The 17,523-nt window shown below is 42.2% G+C and overlaps 1 protein-coding gene across 2 annotated transcripts in view; it reads left to right on the top strand.

The window, feature by feature from the left end:
- Positions 1–17,523, top strand: part of nup155 (nucleoporin 155) — a 278,025-nt gene that overhangs the window by 239,737 nt on the left and 20,765 nt on the right. For both annotated transcript variants that reach the window (XM_073047830.1, XM_073047831.1), the window contains one exon: positions 8,318–8,422. In XM_073047830.1, the coding sequence (XP_072903931.1) occupies positions 8,318–8,422 (105 nt within the window). The remainder of the gene's footprint in view (positions 1–8,317; positions 8,423–17,523) is intronic.

The following is a 17,523-nucleotide window of genomic DNA, read 5'->3' as shown; positions in this document are numbered from 1 at the left end:
TTATTGCCACCACACACAAACCCTCTGTGATTCCCTTGTCCATTCATTCCTCCGTACGAATCTCCCTCCTGGCACATCCCTGCAAACAGCCGAAGTACTATACCTGCCCAAACACCTCCTCCCTGCCCTCCATTCAAGGCCCTAAACAGTTCTTCCGGATGAGGCAACGCTTCTCCGAATCTGCTGATACATCTGTTGATTCCGGTGTTCCCGATGCAGCCTCCTCTACATTGGTAGACTTGCTCTAAATTGGGGAAACACTTTGTTGTGCACCTCCATTTCCTGGTGGCTAAACATTTTAATTCCAATTCCTGTTCTGACATATTGGTCCATGGCCTCCTCTTGTGCCACGATGAGGCCACCCTTAGGGTTGAACAGCAACACCCTATATTTTGTCTGGGTGGCCTCCAACCTGTTGGCATGAATATTGATTGAATATTGAATATGCTAGTAAAACAAATTCCCACCCCTCCTTTCTTCTGTTCCCCACTCTGGTCTCCTTCCTCTTAGATGCATATTACCTTCCCCTTGTGTTCTTTGAGCCACCTGGAACTGTACTCGCTGGAATTCAGAAGAATTAGAAGCGATCTTATCAAAACATATAAAATTATGAAAGGGATAGATAAGAGAGAGGCAGGAAAGTTGTTTCCAGTGAAAGGTGAGACTAGAACTAGGGGACATAGCCTCAAGCTTCAGGGGAGTAGAGCAGAGATGAGGAGAAACTGCTTGCCCAGAAGGTGGTGGTGAGTCTGTGGAATTCTCTGTCCAATGAAGCAGTGGAGCCTACCTCAGTAAATATATTTAAGACAAGCTTGGATGGATTTTTGCATAGTCAGGGAACTAAAGGTTATGGGAAAAAGGCAAGTTTGTAGAATTGAGTCCATGGCCAGATCCGTTATCTTATTGAATGGCAGAGCGGGCCCTACTCCTGCGCCTGTTTCTTATGTTCTCCTTCCCTTTCTCCTATGGTCCATTGCCCTCTCCTATCAGATTCCTTCCTTCCTTTTCCTACCCACCTGGCTTCACCTGTCACCTAATAGCTATCCTCCTTCCCCTGTTCCCATATTTTTATTCCCTCCTTCCCTCCCGCCACTTCCTTTCCAGTCCTAAAGGAGGTTCTCGGCCCAAAATGTCAACTGATTGTTCATTCCCATAGATGCTAATGATCTGGGTTCCTTTAGCATTTTGTGTGATTTGCTTTGGATTTCCAGCATCTGCAGAATTTCTTGTGTTTAAGCAATGTATACAGAATGCTGGAGGAGCTCATCAGGCTGGGCAGCATCAATGGGAAAAAGGACAGTTGACATTTCAGGCCAAGACTCCTTGGCAGCACTTGAAAGAAAAAAAAGTTGAGGAGGAAAGTAAAAGGGTTGGGGGAGAAGGGTGGAGAAACATAAGCTGATAGATGAAACCAGGAGGGAGAGGAGTGAAGTGAAGAGCTGAGAAGTTGATTGGTGAAAGAACAAGATTGGTCAAATGGGCAAAGAAGTGGCAGATTGAATACAGTGTGGGAAATGTATGATAATCCATTTTGGAAAAAGGAACAATAGTGTGGACTATTATCTAAACGGGGAGAAGGTTCAAACATCAGAGGTGCAGATGGACATAGAAGTCCTCGTGCAAGACCCCCAGAAGGTTAATTTACAGGTTGAGTCTGTGGTAAAGAAGGCAACTGCGATGTTGGCATTTATTTGAAGAGGAATAGAGTATAGTAGTAGGCCTTAGTTATTCTCAATAGACCATGGATTTGCAGGGTGCAAGCCTGGGCAAGGTTTTTTTTTAATGGAAGACCGGCAGTTGCCCAAGCTGTAAGTCTCCCCTCTCCACGCCACTGATGTTGTCCAAGGGAAAGGCATTAGGACCCATACAACCTGGCAGAGTCGTCGCAGAGCAATGTGTGGTTAAGTACCTTGCTCAAGGACACACACGTGGCCTCAGCCAAGGCTCGAACTTGCGACCTTCAGATCACTAGACGAACGCCTTAACTACTTGGCCATGCGCCAACACAGTATAAAAGCAAAGAGATAATGCTGAGCCTTTATAAGACAAGTTAGGCCACATTGTTGTTAACAGTTTTGGGCCCCATATCTCAGAAAGGATGTGTTGTCATTGGAGAGGGTCCAGAGGTGGTTCATGAGGATTATTCCAGGAATGAAGGGGTTAATATGCAGAGCGTTTGGCGGCTTTGGGCATGTACTCACTGGAATTTAGAAGAATGAACAGGGGATCTCATTGAAACCTACCGAATGTTGAAAGGACTAGACTGGGTGGATGTGGAGAGGCTATTTCCTATGGTAGGGGTGTCCAGAACTAGAGCGCACAGCCTCAAAGTTGAGGGGCGACCTTTTAGAACAGATATGGAGCAATATTTTTAGTCCGAGAGTAGTAAATCTGTGGAATGCTCTGCCACAAACTGCAGTGGTGGCCGAGTCTGTGGGTATATTAAAGGTGGAAGTTGATTGTTTCCTGATCAGTCATTGCATCATAGGGTCTGGTGAAAAGGCAGATGTATGGGGTTGAGTGGTATCCAGAATCAGCCATGATGGATCGGTGGAGCAGACTCGATGGGCTGAATGGCTTAATTCTGCTCCTATGTCTTGTGTTCTAAGTGCTACATCTGGCCCTACACCTCTTCCCTCACTACCATTCAGTGTCCCAAGCAGTCCTTCCAAATGAGGCGACACTTCACCTGTGTCTTTTGGGCTCATATACTGTGTGCTGTTTGAGGAACAACGCTTTATATTCTGTCTGTTCTGTCTGGGTAGCCTCCAACCTGATAGCATGAACATCGATTTCTTGAACTAAGGGTAATGCCCCCCCCCCCATCATCCCCATCCCTTTTTCCCTCTCTCACCATATCTCCTTGCCTGCCCATTTCTGGTGCTCCTCCTAACCCCTCTTCCACCTCCCCCCACCCTGTCTCCACCTTTTCTTTCTTCCAGAGCCTTCTGTCCTCTCCTATTAGATTCCCCCTTCTCCAGCCCTGTATCTCTTCCACCAATCAACTTCCCAGCTCTTTACTTCATCCCTCCCCCTACCTTTTAACTCTATTCCTCATCTTTTCTCCCCCCCCACCCCCCAGTCCTGCTGAATGGCCTTGGCCCAAAACGTTGACTACACTCTTTTCCATTAATGCTGTCTGGCATGCTGTTCCTCCAGCATTTTATGTATGTTGCGTGGATTTCCAGCATCTCTTGTTTGTGGCAGCTCAATGTTCCAAGCTTCTGATTTAGACATTACTTCCCATGTACTTCCATGAGATTCATTTTCTTGCAGGCATGCACAGTAAAATAAGGAAATAGAACCAAATTATGGAAAAACTGCACACAGTTTACATCCGAATTGGAGAGACTAATATCCTAGCGGGAAGATTTGCTAATACTGCACTTTGGGGTTTAAGCTAGAGTTGCAGGAGGATGGGAACCAGAGCGCCCGAATAGTTAGTGGAGAGGTTGTGGAGGCAGTTGTTGTTAAGACCTCAGACAAAGCCAGGAATCAAAATGTTGAGCGTAATGGAGTAACGAATTAAAAGTATTATATATGAATGCACGAAGTATAAGGAATAAAGTAGATGAGCTTGAGGCTCAGTTGGAAATTGGCAAGTACGATGTTGTGGGAATAACAGAGACATGGCTTCAAGCGGACAGGGCCTGGGAAATGAATGTTCAAGGATATACATCTTATCGAAAGGACAGACTGACTGGCAGAGGGGGTGGGGTGGCTCTGTTGGTGAGGAATGATATTCAGTCCCATGCGAGGGGGGACATAGAATCAGGGGATGTAGAGTCAGTATGGATAGAACTGAGAAATTCTAAGGGTAGAAAGACCCTAATGGGAGTTATCTACAGGCCCCCAAACAGCAGTCTGGATGTAGGGTGTAAGTTGAATGAAGAGTTAAAACTGGCATGTCGCAAAGGTAATGATACAGTTGTCATGGGGGATTTCAACATGCAGGTAGACTGGGAGAATCAGAATGGTACTGGACCCCAAGAAAGGGAGTTTGTGGAGTGCCTCCGAGATGGATTCTTAGAACAGCTTGTACTGGAGCCTACCAGGGAGAAGGCAATTCTAGATTTAGTGTTGTGCAATGAACCGGATTTGATCAGGGACCTGGAGGTAAAGGAACCATTAGGAGGTAGTGACCATAATATGATATGTTTTAACCTACAATTTGAGAAGGAGAAGGGAAAATCGGACGTGTCAGTGTTACAGTTGAACAAAGGGAACTATGGAGCTATGAGGGAGGAGCTGGCCAAAGTTCAATGGAGCAATACCCTAGCAGGGAAGACAGTGGAACAACAATGGCAGGTATTTCTGGGAATAATGCAGAAGGTGCAAGATTGGTTCATTCCAAAGAGGAAGAAAGATCCTAAGGGGAGTAAAAGGTGGCCGTGGCTGACGAGGGAAGTAAAGAGCAGTATAAAAATAAAAGAGAAGAAGTATAACATAGCAAAGATGAGCGGGAAACCAGAGGACTGGGAAGCTTTTAAAGAGCAACAGAAGATAACAAAAAAGGCAATACGCCAAGAAAAATGAGGTACGAAGGTAAACTAGCCAAGAATATAAAGGAGGATAGTAAAAGCTTCTTTAGGTATGTGAATAGCAAAAAAATAGTTAAGTCCAAAATTGGACCATTGAAGACAGAAACGGGTGAATTTATTATGGGGAACAAGGAAATGGCAGATGAGTTGAACAAGTACTTTGGATCTGTCTTCACTAGGGAAGACACAAACAATCTCCCAGATGTAATAGTGGCCAAAGGAACTAGAGTAAAGGATGAACTGAAGGAAATTTATATTAGGCAAGAAACGGTGTTGGATAGACTGTTGAGTCTGAAGGCTGATAAGTCCCCGGGACCTGATGGTCTGCATCCCAGGGTACTTAAAGAGGTGGCTCTAGAAATCGTGGACGCATTGGTAATCATTTTCCAATGTTCTATAGATTCAGGAACAGTTCCTGCTGACTGGAGGGTGGCTAATGTTGTCCCACTTTTCAAGAAAGGAGGGAGAGAGAAAACAGGGAATTATAGACCAGTTAGCCTGACGTCAGTGGTGGGAAAGATGCTGGAGTCAATTATAAAAGATGAAATTACGACACATTTGGATAGCAGTAGAAAGATCAGTCCCAGTCAGCATGGATTTATGAAGGGAAAATCATGCTTGACTAATCTTCTGGAGTTTTTTGAGGATGTAACTATGAAAATGGACAAGGGAGAGCCAGTGGATGTAGTGTACCTGGACTCCCAGAAAGCTTTTGATAAAGTCCCACATAGGAGATTAGTGGGCAAAATTAGGGCACATGGTATTGGGGGCAGAGTACTGACATGGATTGAAAATTGGCTGACTGACAGGAAACAAAGAGTAGCGATTAACGGGTCCCTTTCGGAATGGCAGGCTGTGACCAGTGGAGTACTGCAAGGTTCGGTGCTGGGACCGCAGCTATTTACAATATACATTAATGATTTAGATGAAGGGATTAAAAGTAACATTAGCAAATTTGCTGATGACACAAAGCTGGGTGGCAGTGTGAAATGTCAGGAAGATGTTATGAGAATGCAGGGTGAATTGGACAGGTTGGGTGAGTGGGCATATGTATGGCAGATGCAGTTTAATGTGGATAAATGTGAGGTTATCCACTTTGATGGCAAAAACAGGAAGGCAGATTACTATCTAAATGGAGTCAAGTTAGGAAAAGGGGAAGCACAACGAGATCTAGGTGTTCTTGTACATCAGTCAATGAAAGCAAGCATGCAGGTACAGCAGGTAGTGAAGAAAGCTAATGGCATGCTGGCCTTTATAACAAGAGGAGTTGAGTATAGGAGTAAAGAGGTCCTTCTGCAGCTGTACGGGGCCCTGGTGAGACCCCACCTGGAGTATTGTGTGCAGTTTTGGTCTCCAAATTTGAGGAAGGACATTCTTGCTATTGAGGGAGTGCAGCGTAGGTTCACAAGGTTAATTCCCGGAATGGCGGGACTGTCATACGTTGAAAGATTGGAGCGACTGGGCTTGTATACACTGGAATTTAGAAGGATGAGAGGGGATCTGATTGAAACATATAAGATTATTAAGGGATTGGACACGCTAGAGGCAGGAAGCATGTTCCCGCTGATGGGTGAGTCCAGAACTAGAGGCCACAGTTTAAGAATAAGGGGTAGGCCATTTAGAACAGAGATGCGGAAAAACTTTTTCACCCAGAGAGTGGTGGATATATGGAATGCTCTGCCCCAGAAGGCAGTGGAGGCCAAGTCTCTGGATGCATTCAAGAGAGAGTTAGATAGAGCTCTTATAGATAGCGGGGTCAAGGGATATGGGGAGAGGGCAGGAACGGGGTACTGATTGTGTATGATCAGCCATGATCACAGTGAATGGCGGTGGTGGCTAGAAGGGCTGAATGGCCTATTCCTGCACCTATTGTCTATTGTCATGTCCTGAGCTGCATCTATTTCAGTGCAAGAAATATCATAGGAAAAGCAGATGAGCTCATGGATCAACACGTGGAATTATGACATTGTAACCATTAGTGAGAGTTGGTTGTAGGAGGGACAGGACTGGCAGCTGAATATTCTGGGATTCTGTTGTTTCAGATGTGACAGAGCGTGAGAGATTAATGGAGGTGGGATAGTCAGAGAAAATGTCATGGCATTGCCCAGTCAGGACACACTGGAGAACTCTTTACTCCAGTGAGGCGTTATCGGTGAGACTGAGAAATAAGAAAGGTATAATCACGTTAATGAGGCTGTATTACAGACCATCCAACAGTCCTAGAATTTTGAGGATCAGATTTGCAGAGAGATTACAGACTGTTGCAAGAAACTTAAGGTTGTTATAGTTGGTTTGTCAAATGTGTTGGGGAAGTTTCCTTAATCAGTATGTGGAAGTCCCAGAGAGAGTGTGATACTTAATCTGCTGTTTTTTTATTTATTCATTTACGGGATGTAGGCATCGCCAGCGAAGCCAGCATTTGTTGCCTCTTCCTAGTTGCCTTTGAGAAGGTGGTGCCTTCTTGAACTGCTGCGGTCCCTGAGGTGTAGGTACAGCCACAGTGCTGTTACGGAGGGAATTCTATGAATTTGACTCAGCAACAATGAATGCTAGAATCGATTGTTAAGGATCTGTTTTCAGGGTACTTGGAGGCACATGATAAAACAGGCTGTAGTTAGCATGGTTTTTTCAAGGGAAAATCTTGCCTGACAAATCTATTGTAGTTCTTTGTAGAATTATCAAGCAGGATAGACAAAAGGGAATCAGTTCATGTTGTGTACTTGTATTTTCAGAAGGCCTTTAACAAAGTGCCACACATGAGGCTGCTTAACAAGCTATGAACCCATGGTAATACAGGGAAATTATTAGTATGGATAAAGCAGTTGCTGATGCCGGGAGTCAAAGAATGGAAGTAAAGGGAGTCTTTTCTGATTGGCTGCCGGTGACTAGTGGTGTTCCAAGGGGGGTCTGTGTTGGGTCTGCTTCTTTTTACATTATATGTCAATGACTTGGATTATGGAGTTGATGGGTTTGTTGCAAAGTTTGCGGATGATACGAAGAATAGTGGAGGGGCAGGTAGTTTTGAGGAAGTAGAGAGTCTACAGAGGACATGGACAGATTAGGAGAATGGGCAAAGAAGTGGTAGATGGAATATAGTGTCAGGAAGTGTATGGTCATGCACTTTGGTAGAAGAAAGAAAAAGGTAGACTATTTTCTAAATGGAGAGAAAATTCAAAAATCTGAGGCACAAAAGGACAACCTCAGAATAGAGGGACATCCTTTTAGAACAGAGATGTGGAGGGGTTTATTTCTCCATAGAGTGGGTAATCTGCAGAATTCATTGCCATAGGTAGCTGTGGAGCCGAAGTCTTTGCGAATATTTAAGGCAGAAGTTGATAGATTCTTAATTGGTTAAAATGAAAGAATATGGGGAGAAAGCAGGAGATTGGGGCTGAGAGGATTTACGGATCAGCCATGATGAAATATCAGCATATTCAATGGACCAAATGGCCTTATTCTGCTCCTAGGTTTTGTGGTCTTATTTAGAGTCTGGTGGGGGTGTAAGTGATAGATCTGGGTTTGATTGCAACATTCAAGAGAAGTTTGGATAAGTACATGAATCGGAGGTGTGTGGAGGGCTATTGTCCTGGTGTGGGTCAATGGGACTAGGTAGGATAGCAGTTCAGCATGGAATAGATGAGCCAAAGGGCTGTAGTAACTATGATTCTATTTTTCTTTGTTCTAGTTATGAGAGGAGAATGAGTGTAGTGTGGGTTTGAAGCAAGAAGGGGAAAAGGATAAGGTTATTATACTTTAATCTTATTTTCTTTTCCTAGTTTGAACAGATGTTGAAGCTTGCACAGTGCTCGACAGATGAACTCTTCAATATTGCCCTCTTCAACTGGCTGATCCAGGTTGATCTGACAGACAAGCTACTGGAGGTAAGGACCTGAAGACTAGCTCCAGATTGTTGACAACTGCTTGCCTTGTCTAATCAGTTATTTACACACAGTTGCTGTTACTGAAGTGGTTAGGGGTGCTAAAATATCCACATCCAATTTTGATCAGCCCTTTTTCTCTTGTTTTCTCTCAGGATCATTCCTTCTGGAACGCGCTTCTGAAACTCATGTAGAGCCTATCACACTGTCATGACACTTGCCTGTTTTGCCTTCCAGCCTCTAATCAAACTGCTCTCCCATACCTACACTCGCACTCACTCTGAACTCAGCCTGTTTGCATTTTTCCTTGCTCCAGAGCCATTGAACCAGATGTCATTGCCTGGATGAACTATCTGCTCTCATTTATTGATTTTAAAACTTTCTTACCACCTCCCCCACCACATCTGATTGTATTCATTCCTTTTTGTTACGTGGAATGATAGAACACAGGTTGAGAGGTTTATAAAACCACAAGGGGAATAGGTAAGGTGGCCAGTCATACTGTTTACCTGAGTGTAAGGGAATCTAAAGCTAGAGGGCAGAGTAGATGTGGAGAGTATGTTTCCTATGGTGGAGTTGTCCAACCAGAGGACACAGTCTCAGAATAGAGAGATGTCCATTTAGAACAGAGATTAAGAGGAATCTTTAAGCCAGAGAGTAGTGAATCTGTGGAACTCGTTGCCAAGGATGGCTATCTTTAATTGGATATATTTAAGGCAGAGGTTAATAGATTCTTTTATTAGTCAGGGCATGAAGGGAAATGAATTAGCCATGATGACATCCTGGAACAGGCTCAATGAGCCAAATGGCCTGATTTTGCTCCGATATCTTATGGTCTTGTGCTCTTATTAATCTCCCTCCTGGCACTTATCCCTGCAGGCGGCCAAAATGTTACACCTGCCCATTCATCTGAGGGCTCTTAACAGTCTTTCCTGGTGAGGTAACACCTCAATTGTGAATCTTCTGAGGTGGCCTATTGTGTCCAGTGCTCCTGATTTGGCTTTCTCTGTATTGATGAAACCCATTGTAAATTGGGGGGGGGGGGGGCTGATTCATTGAGCAGCACCACTCCATACACCAAAAGCAGTACTTCCCTGTTCCCATACTTTTAAATACCAGTTCCTTTTCTGACATGTTGGTCCATGGCCTCCTCTTGTGCCACAATGAGGCCGCCCTCAGGATGGAGGAGTAACACCTTATATTCCACCTGGGTAGCTTCCAACCTGATGGTATGAATATTGATTTCTCCTTCCAGTAAAAATATTTTGCCATCCCCTTTGGTCCCCTCCTTCCCTTTCTATTATGGTTCACTCTTCTCTCCATCAGATTCTTTTCTCTTAAGCCTTTTACTTTTCCCAGCCACCTGGCTTCATCTATCACCTTTGAGCTATCCTCATTCTCCTCCTCTACCCAGCTTTTTAGTCTGGCTTCTACCCACTTCCTCTCCAGTACTGAAGGGTCTTGGCCTGAAATGTTGTGTCTTATCCCTTCCATAATGCTGTCTAACCTGATGAATTCATCCAGAATTTTGTGTGTGTTCTGAATTTCCAGCATCTGCAGAATTTCTTGTGTTTATTATATCTGAAAAAACCAACTAGCTAGCTTACCTTCGTATTTTATCTTTTCTTTCCTTATTGCATTTTAGTTGCTCTTTGTTGGTTTTTAAAACTTCCCAATCTTCTACCTTCCCATTAATTTTTGCTCAATTATAGGCCTTCTCTTTTTCTTTTATGCCTTTGCTTTCCTTGTCAGCTCCCAGAAACAGTCATTGCTGTTCTGCTGTAATCTCTGTTAGTGTCCCCTTCCAATCAATTTTAGCCAGTTGCTCTCTCGTGCCTCTGTAATTCCCTTTACTCCACTGTAATACTGATAAATCTGACTTTAGCTTCTCCATCTCAAACTGCAAGGTGAATTTTATCATATTATGATCACTGCTTCCTAAAGGTTCCTTTACATTAAGCTCCCTAATCAACTCCTCATAAGGTAACCCTTTCATTCTTGGAATCATTCTTATGAATCTTCTCTGAACTCTCTCCAATGTCAATATATCCTTTCTAGAATAAGGAGCCCAAAACTGCACACAGTACTCCAAGTGCAGTCTCACGAGTGCCCTATAGAGCCTCATCATCACATCCATGGTTTTATATTCTATACCTCTCAAAATGAATGCCAACATTGCATTCGCCTTCTTCACAACTGACTCAGTCTGGAGGTTAATCTTTAGGGTATATTGCACAAGGACTCCCATGTCATATAAACATAGAAAACCTACAGCACAATACAGGCCCTTCAGCCCGCAAAACTGTGCCAAACGTGTCCTTACCTTAGAAATTACCTCTGGTTACCCATAACCCTCTATTTTTCTAAGCTCCATGTACCTATCCAGGTGTCTCTTAAAAGACCCTGTCGTATCCGCCTCCACCACCGTAGCTGTCCGTCCATCCACGCACTCAGCACTCTCTGCGTAAAAAAAACCTACCACTGACATCTCATCTAACCTATTTCCAATTACCTTAAAACTGTGTTCTCTTTTGCTAGCCATTTTAGCCCTGGGAAGTCCCTTTGCATCTCTGCATTTTGAATTCTCTCCCCATCTAAATAATAGTCTGCTCGCTTATTTCTTCCACCAAAGTGCATGACCATACACTTTCCAACATTGTATTTCATTTGCCATTTCTTTGCCCATTTCCCTTGTTACGAACCCCGTAACTGGGTCACTTACCAGCAAAGATAGAGAGGTCCGTTGAAGTCTGATGGTGCTATTTTTAAACGTTTTTATTTATAAAGGGGCACAAAAGTAAGGTTAATACAAACATTCAGATAATATACGTCGTCAATACTCAATCTAAAACGCGGGTATAGTGATAATCATCAATAAGAAGTAGCTCTATCGTTTTGTCTAGGGGTAAAAATATTGTCCGATGGAAAGATAAATGTCTTTCAAGTTCATGCAGGCTTTTAGCCGTTTGGGGACTGCTGGGTTTCACTTGTTGGAGAGAGAGAGATTTTTGGTGAGAAAAGAAACTTGCCAGTCTTTTGGGCGCAAACCGTTGAATCGGGAACGTGGGTTCCCCGTTGTCAGTTCGAAGTCCTTTTCGGTGTTATCAGCCACCCATTCCCCAGGCAAGGGGAAACGAACCACACGTGGCTTCCGAATAGCTTCCCGTTATCACGGGAGTGATGAGCGATGGTGTCTCCTTCTGGTGCGTCGCTAGGGGACTGCCTCCTGCAGCCCCTTTTTATCTTGACTTGCAGAGTTGTAGATGTCAATCAAGGTGGGGCGATACAATCCCCACCCCACATTGCCCGAGGGTGTCCACGTAGCCCTGATAGCTGGCACATAGCATAGGGTCGCAATCCACAAAGGTGTCTCCAAGAAACAATGGTCAACATCCGTTGCATTGTCTTTCTGAGGATTCTCTCTCATTTCCTGGGTCCCAGACCCAAATTAATAGCGATCTTGCGATTCTCAGGAAGGAGGGGGCTGGGATCATAACACCCTAAACTATCTACCGTAAGTCTCTCTGCAGGCTCTGTTTCCTCAACACCACCCGCTCCTCCACCTATTGTCGTATCGTCGGCAAATTTAGCCACAAATCCATTAATACTGTAGTCCAAATCATTGATATATATCGTAAAAAGCAACGGAACCCAACACCGATCCCTGTGAAATTTACTGGTACCAGTTACTAGAAGGTAGGCCCCATCCCCCCTTTTCCTTGACTAATTGCAAAGTTATGAGACGAACTCTAGGCCTTTTACTTTGCCAAATATATCTTGATAACATTTTGTTCCATTCATTGAACTGATTTTGATTAATCTCTATTGGTAGAATCTGAAAGAGATATAATAGTCTTGGCAGTATATTCATTTTAATAAATTCAATCCTTGAACTGAGACTCAAAAAAGGAATTAGGTTCCATCTTGTTATATCTTCCTTAATTTTTTTATATATAGGCTGATAATTGCATTCTGATAATTTTGCCAAATCTTTTGGCATAATGATGCCCAAATATTTGAGAGACTCTGTTTGCCATGCCCAGGGATATCTACTTTCAATTTCTCTTGGTAGGCTATAGTTATATGAAAGTTATTGGGTTTTATCTATGTTGATCTTTTATTCTGATAATTGACCATATTGTTCAAAGGATTGCATCAATTTAGATAAAGAGTATATTGGTTGCCCTAGATCAAAATGTCATCCGCATAACAGGCCAATTTATGCTCTGTCCCTTTAATAGTAATTCCCCTGATATCTTCATTTTGTCTATTGCTTCTATTTTATTTTTTTGTATATGATCCATAATGTGAAGTGTCCTTCGTAAATTGTCTTGTGTTTGGAGTTGTGTTTAAAACCTGTCTGATCGTTATGTATCAGTATGAGTAGCAACTCTTCTAATCTTTTGGCCATGATGGAGGTAAATACTATTGGTCTAAATGACCCACATTGCATTTTTTCCTTGCCTTCTTTCGGTATAGCTGAGATTATCGTTTCCTTCCAGCTGTGTGACATTTGTGCCTTTTTTGGAGTCCAGTTCAGTGTGGGGAGTAAGACAGAAATTACCGCATTTTTAAATTCTTTGTACCACTCTGCCGTATACCTATCTGATCCTGGTAACTTGCTTAATTTAAGCCTACTAATCTCAGCTTTTAGTTCAACTTCAGTTATGTCAGCAGTTATCGTTCTATTTTGTTCTTCGTTTAAAGTGGGTAACTAGAAAATTCAGGAAGGTGTTAATTTGGGTTATGCTCCCCCCCCCCCCCCCCCCCGGAACTTTGGAAAATAGAGTTTTGTAAAACACTTCAAAAGCTTCTTAAATTTGACTTAGCTTATTTGTTATCATTTTTGTTCTTGGATCCTTAATTCTATGAATTGTATTTTCTGCTATCTTTCTTTTCAGTTTCCATGCCAGTATATTCATAGACTTAGATCCATTTTCATAATGTCTCTGTTTCAGAAACATTAAATTTTTCATGATTTCTTGCGTAGCCAAACTATTAATTTCATTCCTAATTTTGTTTAATTTCCTCTAATGTATCCTGTGCCAAATTCAATTTGTTTTTTTCTAGTTCCTTCAGTCTATTTTGTAATTCCTCTAATGTTTTGTTCCTTGTTTTTTTTCTTATATGAAGAAATTGCTATAATTTTCCCTCTTAAAACAGCCTTCAGAGTATCCCATAGAATGGGAGGTGAAACCTCTCCATTATCATTAGCCACAAATGCAGTAACTGGTGACTCTGTGCGTGTTCTCCCGAGCAAACTGCCCTCTACACTATCGTATTCTATGTAAAGACTAATTTCTTTTTTAATTTGTTCCTTAAAGTGGGGATCATTGAGTAGACTTGAATTTAGTTTCCAAATAGTATTCTTTGGTTGTAGGTCAAAATCAACAGATAAATATATAGGTTCATGGTGACTTATATCTATTGTCCCAATTCCACAGGTGTTTATTTTGTCTTTGTCTTTTTCAAAAGTTATTAAATAGTCTATTCTTGTATATCCAGAATTGGGGGCAGAATCCCTTGATTCTGAGTGTAATCTCTTCTGTTGGGGAAAAAGTCCCTCCATATATCAATTAGGCCAACATCCTGAGAAAGTGTTAACACGAGGAAATCTGCAGATGCTGGAAATTCAAGCAACACACACAAAATGTTGGTGGAACGCAGCAGGCCAGGCAGCATCTATAGGGAGAAGCACTGTCGACATTTCAGGCCGAGACCCAAGTGTATTAACTTTCTTATGTAAGGATTTTGTTTCATAGGTTTTTCTATTGGAAGATTCTAACTTTGGTTGTAATTGTAAATTTAAGTCTCCTCCACATATCAGGAGACCTTCTGTTTCCGTTATCATAATATTAGTAATTTTCTGAAAGAAACTAATATCAGTTCCTGGGGGTGCGTATATATACAATAGAGTAACTGAATTTCCGTCTATTTTCCCCCTTACCAGAACATATCTGCCCTCCTTATCTCCCATTTCGAATACTTTTTCAAAATTTAGCTTGCTGGAGATAAGATTGGCAACTCCTCTCCTTATGAGGAGAAAAACAAATTAGTGAATCCCATTCTCTTTAGTTTTCCATGCTCATTATCACTTAAATGAGTTTCCTGTAAATATACTACATGGGCTTGTTCTTTTTTCATTTTGGATAGAATTTTACCTATTTGATTGCATTTAACAGCCCATTGACATTAAAAGAAATGAATTTTACTTTGTCCTTAGCCATGTGTATTTATCTGTCACTAAATCATTGACATTAGCAGAATAAAATGTATCGATCTACTCCCTGAATAAACAAGAACCAAGAAACACGAATAATTTTTTTTAAAAGGCAACGAAGGTGTGATTCCAAGGCTGAGGTCTCTAGTAGATGACCCTGGGTTGAGCTAGAGGAAACATCTAGCTGTAGGGGATAGCCCTTCCTCCCTGTGAGTTGGGCCCCCCCCCCATAACAGTACCCATAAAAGTAAGTGAACAAATCTATATCCATTACACAGAAAAAATTTCCCTGTGTATTCCTCCTATATATATATATTCTCATTTAGGTGGGGAAAAAGGAGTGAATGAATGAATAAAAAAAAACATGAGTAATATAAAATCCACATTATAATAAGTATTTCTTCAGATGGGTATAGCACCATCTATTTTTGCTTCCATTTAGCTTATCAACATTTTTAAAGTTAGCCAAACTTTATGGCTCTTCTGGAGGGGGTGAGGGCTGTCTTTGGAAAACTCACAGTCTCTTCCTGATCTACTTCTCTCGCCCTCCTCCTGTCCCCTGCTTTCTCAATTCTCTCACTATTTCCCAAGCAGAGTGGAATAACTGCTCAGCCAGGCTTTCCCTTGGTTTGATCACACTGACAGGTAATCCTCTGCCCTTCATGTCTGTAGTCATTTCTTCCAGTGTCTGATACAGTTGGATTCCATCTTCATAACACTCGCAGTTTAGCAGGGTACAGAGTTTGGAATCTAATCTTACCTTGCTTTAATGTTTGCGTTACTTCAGAGTATTCTTTACGTTTCTGCAGGACCGCCGGGGGTGGGAGGTAATCTTGATCGAAATATATTGATTTCCTGTCCAAAAACACCCTCTTCTTTCCCCAGGACCTTTGTGGAATCTCTGCCTTGGTATTGTATCGAAGGAATCTAATTACTATTGAGCATGGCTTATCTTTTCTGTGTCCAGTAGGCCGTGGGGCGAGTGCACGATGTGTCCTCTCAGTTTCAAGCTCCATAGTCAAAGGAATCTCTAGTGTGTCCCACAGCAATTTTTCTGCAAAACTCCATCATAGACAAACCCTCCGCTCCTTCGGGAACATTGTAATCCTGATATTTTTCCACTGTGATCTTCCCTCCTGGTCAAGCAGTTTGCTTTCTTGTTGATTTAATGTTTTTATCGTCTTACTTAGTATCTGTTCCACGTTTTGCACGCAATCTTCCACCTTCTCAGTTCGTGTCTCTGCCACTGCTATTTTTTGATTGACATTGGCGAGCTCTGACTTGATATCATTTAGTTGCTGTTTTATATCTTATTGGAATCCCCGTATCTCTTCCAGAATTTTTATCATATTCGCTGCTTCACCTGAACAAGGCCCATCATCAGCCTCGCTACCACGCATTTGGGTAGGAGAGCCGCTCGCTGCACCCCGCTCGTCCATAGGCTCCACAGTGATGCTTTTTTTTAATCTCCACTCTTTTTCCCCATTCTTGCCCCCCTTATCAATTCAGATATTTTCCAAAGATCTTATATTTGATGAGTTAACAGGGCAAAATGTGCGTTTTTCCAGAGGAGCTATTGACTTAAGCTGCCATTCTGGACGATAATGTCACTGGAACCTTTCTCAGACATGATTTTCACTGCACAAACTTCACTTCCCTGACACTCTTGAACGTCCAGTATACTGCAGACATCTTCCACTGAAAACTGATGCAAAATATGCATTCAGTTCCTCTGCCATCTCTGCATCTCTCATTACAATATCTCCAGCATCATTTTTGTATTGGTCCTATATCTACTCTCGACTTTTTTATCCTTCATATACTTAAAAAAAAAAGCTTTTAATATCTTCTTTGATATTAGTCACCAGCTTCCTTTCATAGTTCATCTTTTCCTTCCTAATGACCTTCTTAGCTTCCTTTTGCAAGTTTTTAAAAGCTTCCCAATCCTCTATCTTCCCACTAGCTCTGGCTTCCTTGTATGCCCAATCTTTTGGTTTTACTTTGGCTCTGACTTCATTTGTCAGCCACGGCAGTGTCCTTCTTCTCTTTGAAAATTTCTTCTTATTTGGAATAAGAAGAATTCCAAGTGCAAGAATTCTGTCTTGCACTTCCCTCATTTTTCACAGAAATTCCAGCCATTGCTGCTCTGCTATCCTTCCTGCAAATGTCCCTTTCCAGTCGACTTCGGCCAGTACCCCTCTCATGCCATTGTAATTTCCTTTATTCCACTGAAATACCGACACATTGGATGTTATTTTTCCTCTCAAATTTCAATGTAAACTGGATCATATTGTGATCACTGTTCCCTAAGGGTTCAGACCCTTAGACTTTAGTAAATCCTAAGAACTTTCTACAGGGACACATTTGAGAGCATCCTGACTGCCTGCATCACTGCCTGGTATGGGAATTTTACCTCCCTTAATCACAGGACTCTGCAGAGACTGGTGCGGACAGCCCAGTGCATCTGTAATTGTGAACTTCCCGTGATTCAGAACATTTACAAGGACAGGTGTGTAACAAAGGGCCTGTAGGATCACTGGGGACCCAAGCCATCCCAACCACAATGTATTCCAGCTGCTACCATCCGTGAAACTGTACCGCAGCATAAAAGCCAGGATCAACAGGCTCCAGGACAGCTTCTTCCACCAGGCCATTGGAGTGATTAACTCACGCTGATTTGAGTGTATTTCTATGTTACATTGACTGTTCTATTTGTTATAAATTATTATAAATTACTGTGATTGTACATTGGACATTTAGACGGAGACATAATGTAAAGATTTTTACTCATGTATGTGAAGGATGTAAGAAATAATGTCAATTCAATTCAATTGAATTCAAGCTAGGATTGACCATTGTCTATATATGCAGCAATTATAGGTGC

Source organism: Hemitrygon akajei, chromosome 6, assembly GCF_048418815.1.
Source record: "Hemitrygon akajei chromosome 6, sHemAka1.3, whole genome shotgun sequence".
NCBI lineage: Eukaryota > Metazoa > Chordata > Chondrichthyes > Myliobatiformes > Dasyatidae > Hemitrygon > Hemitrygon akajei.
The sequence above is the reverse complement of the archived record's forward strand: the minus strand, read 5'-3'. Positions and strand labels throughout refer to the sequence as shown.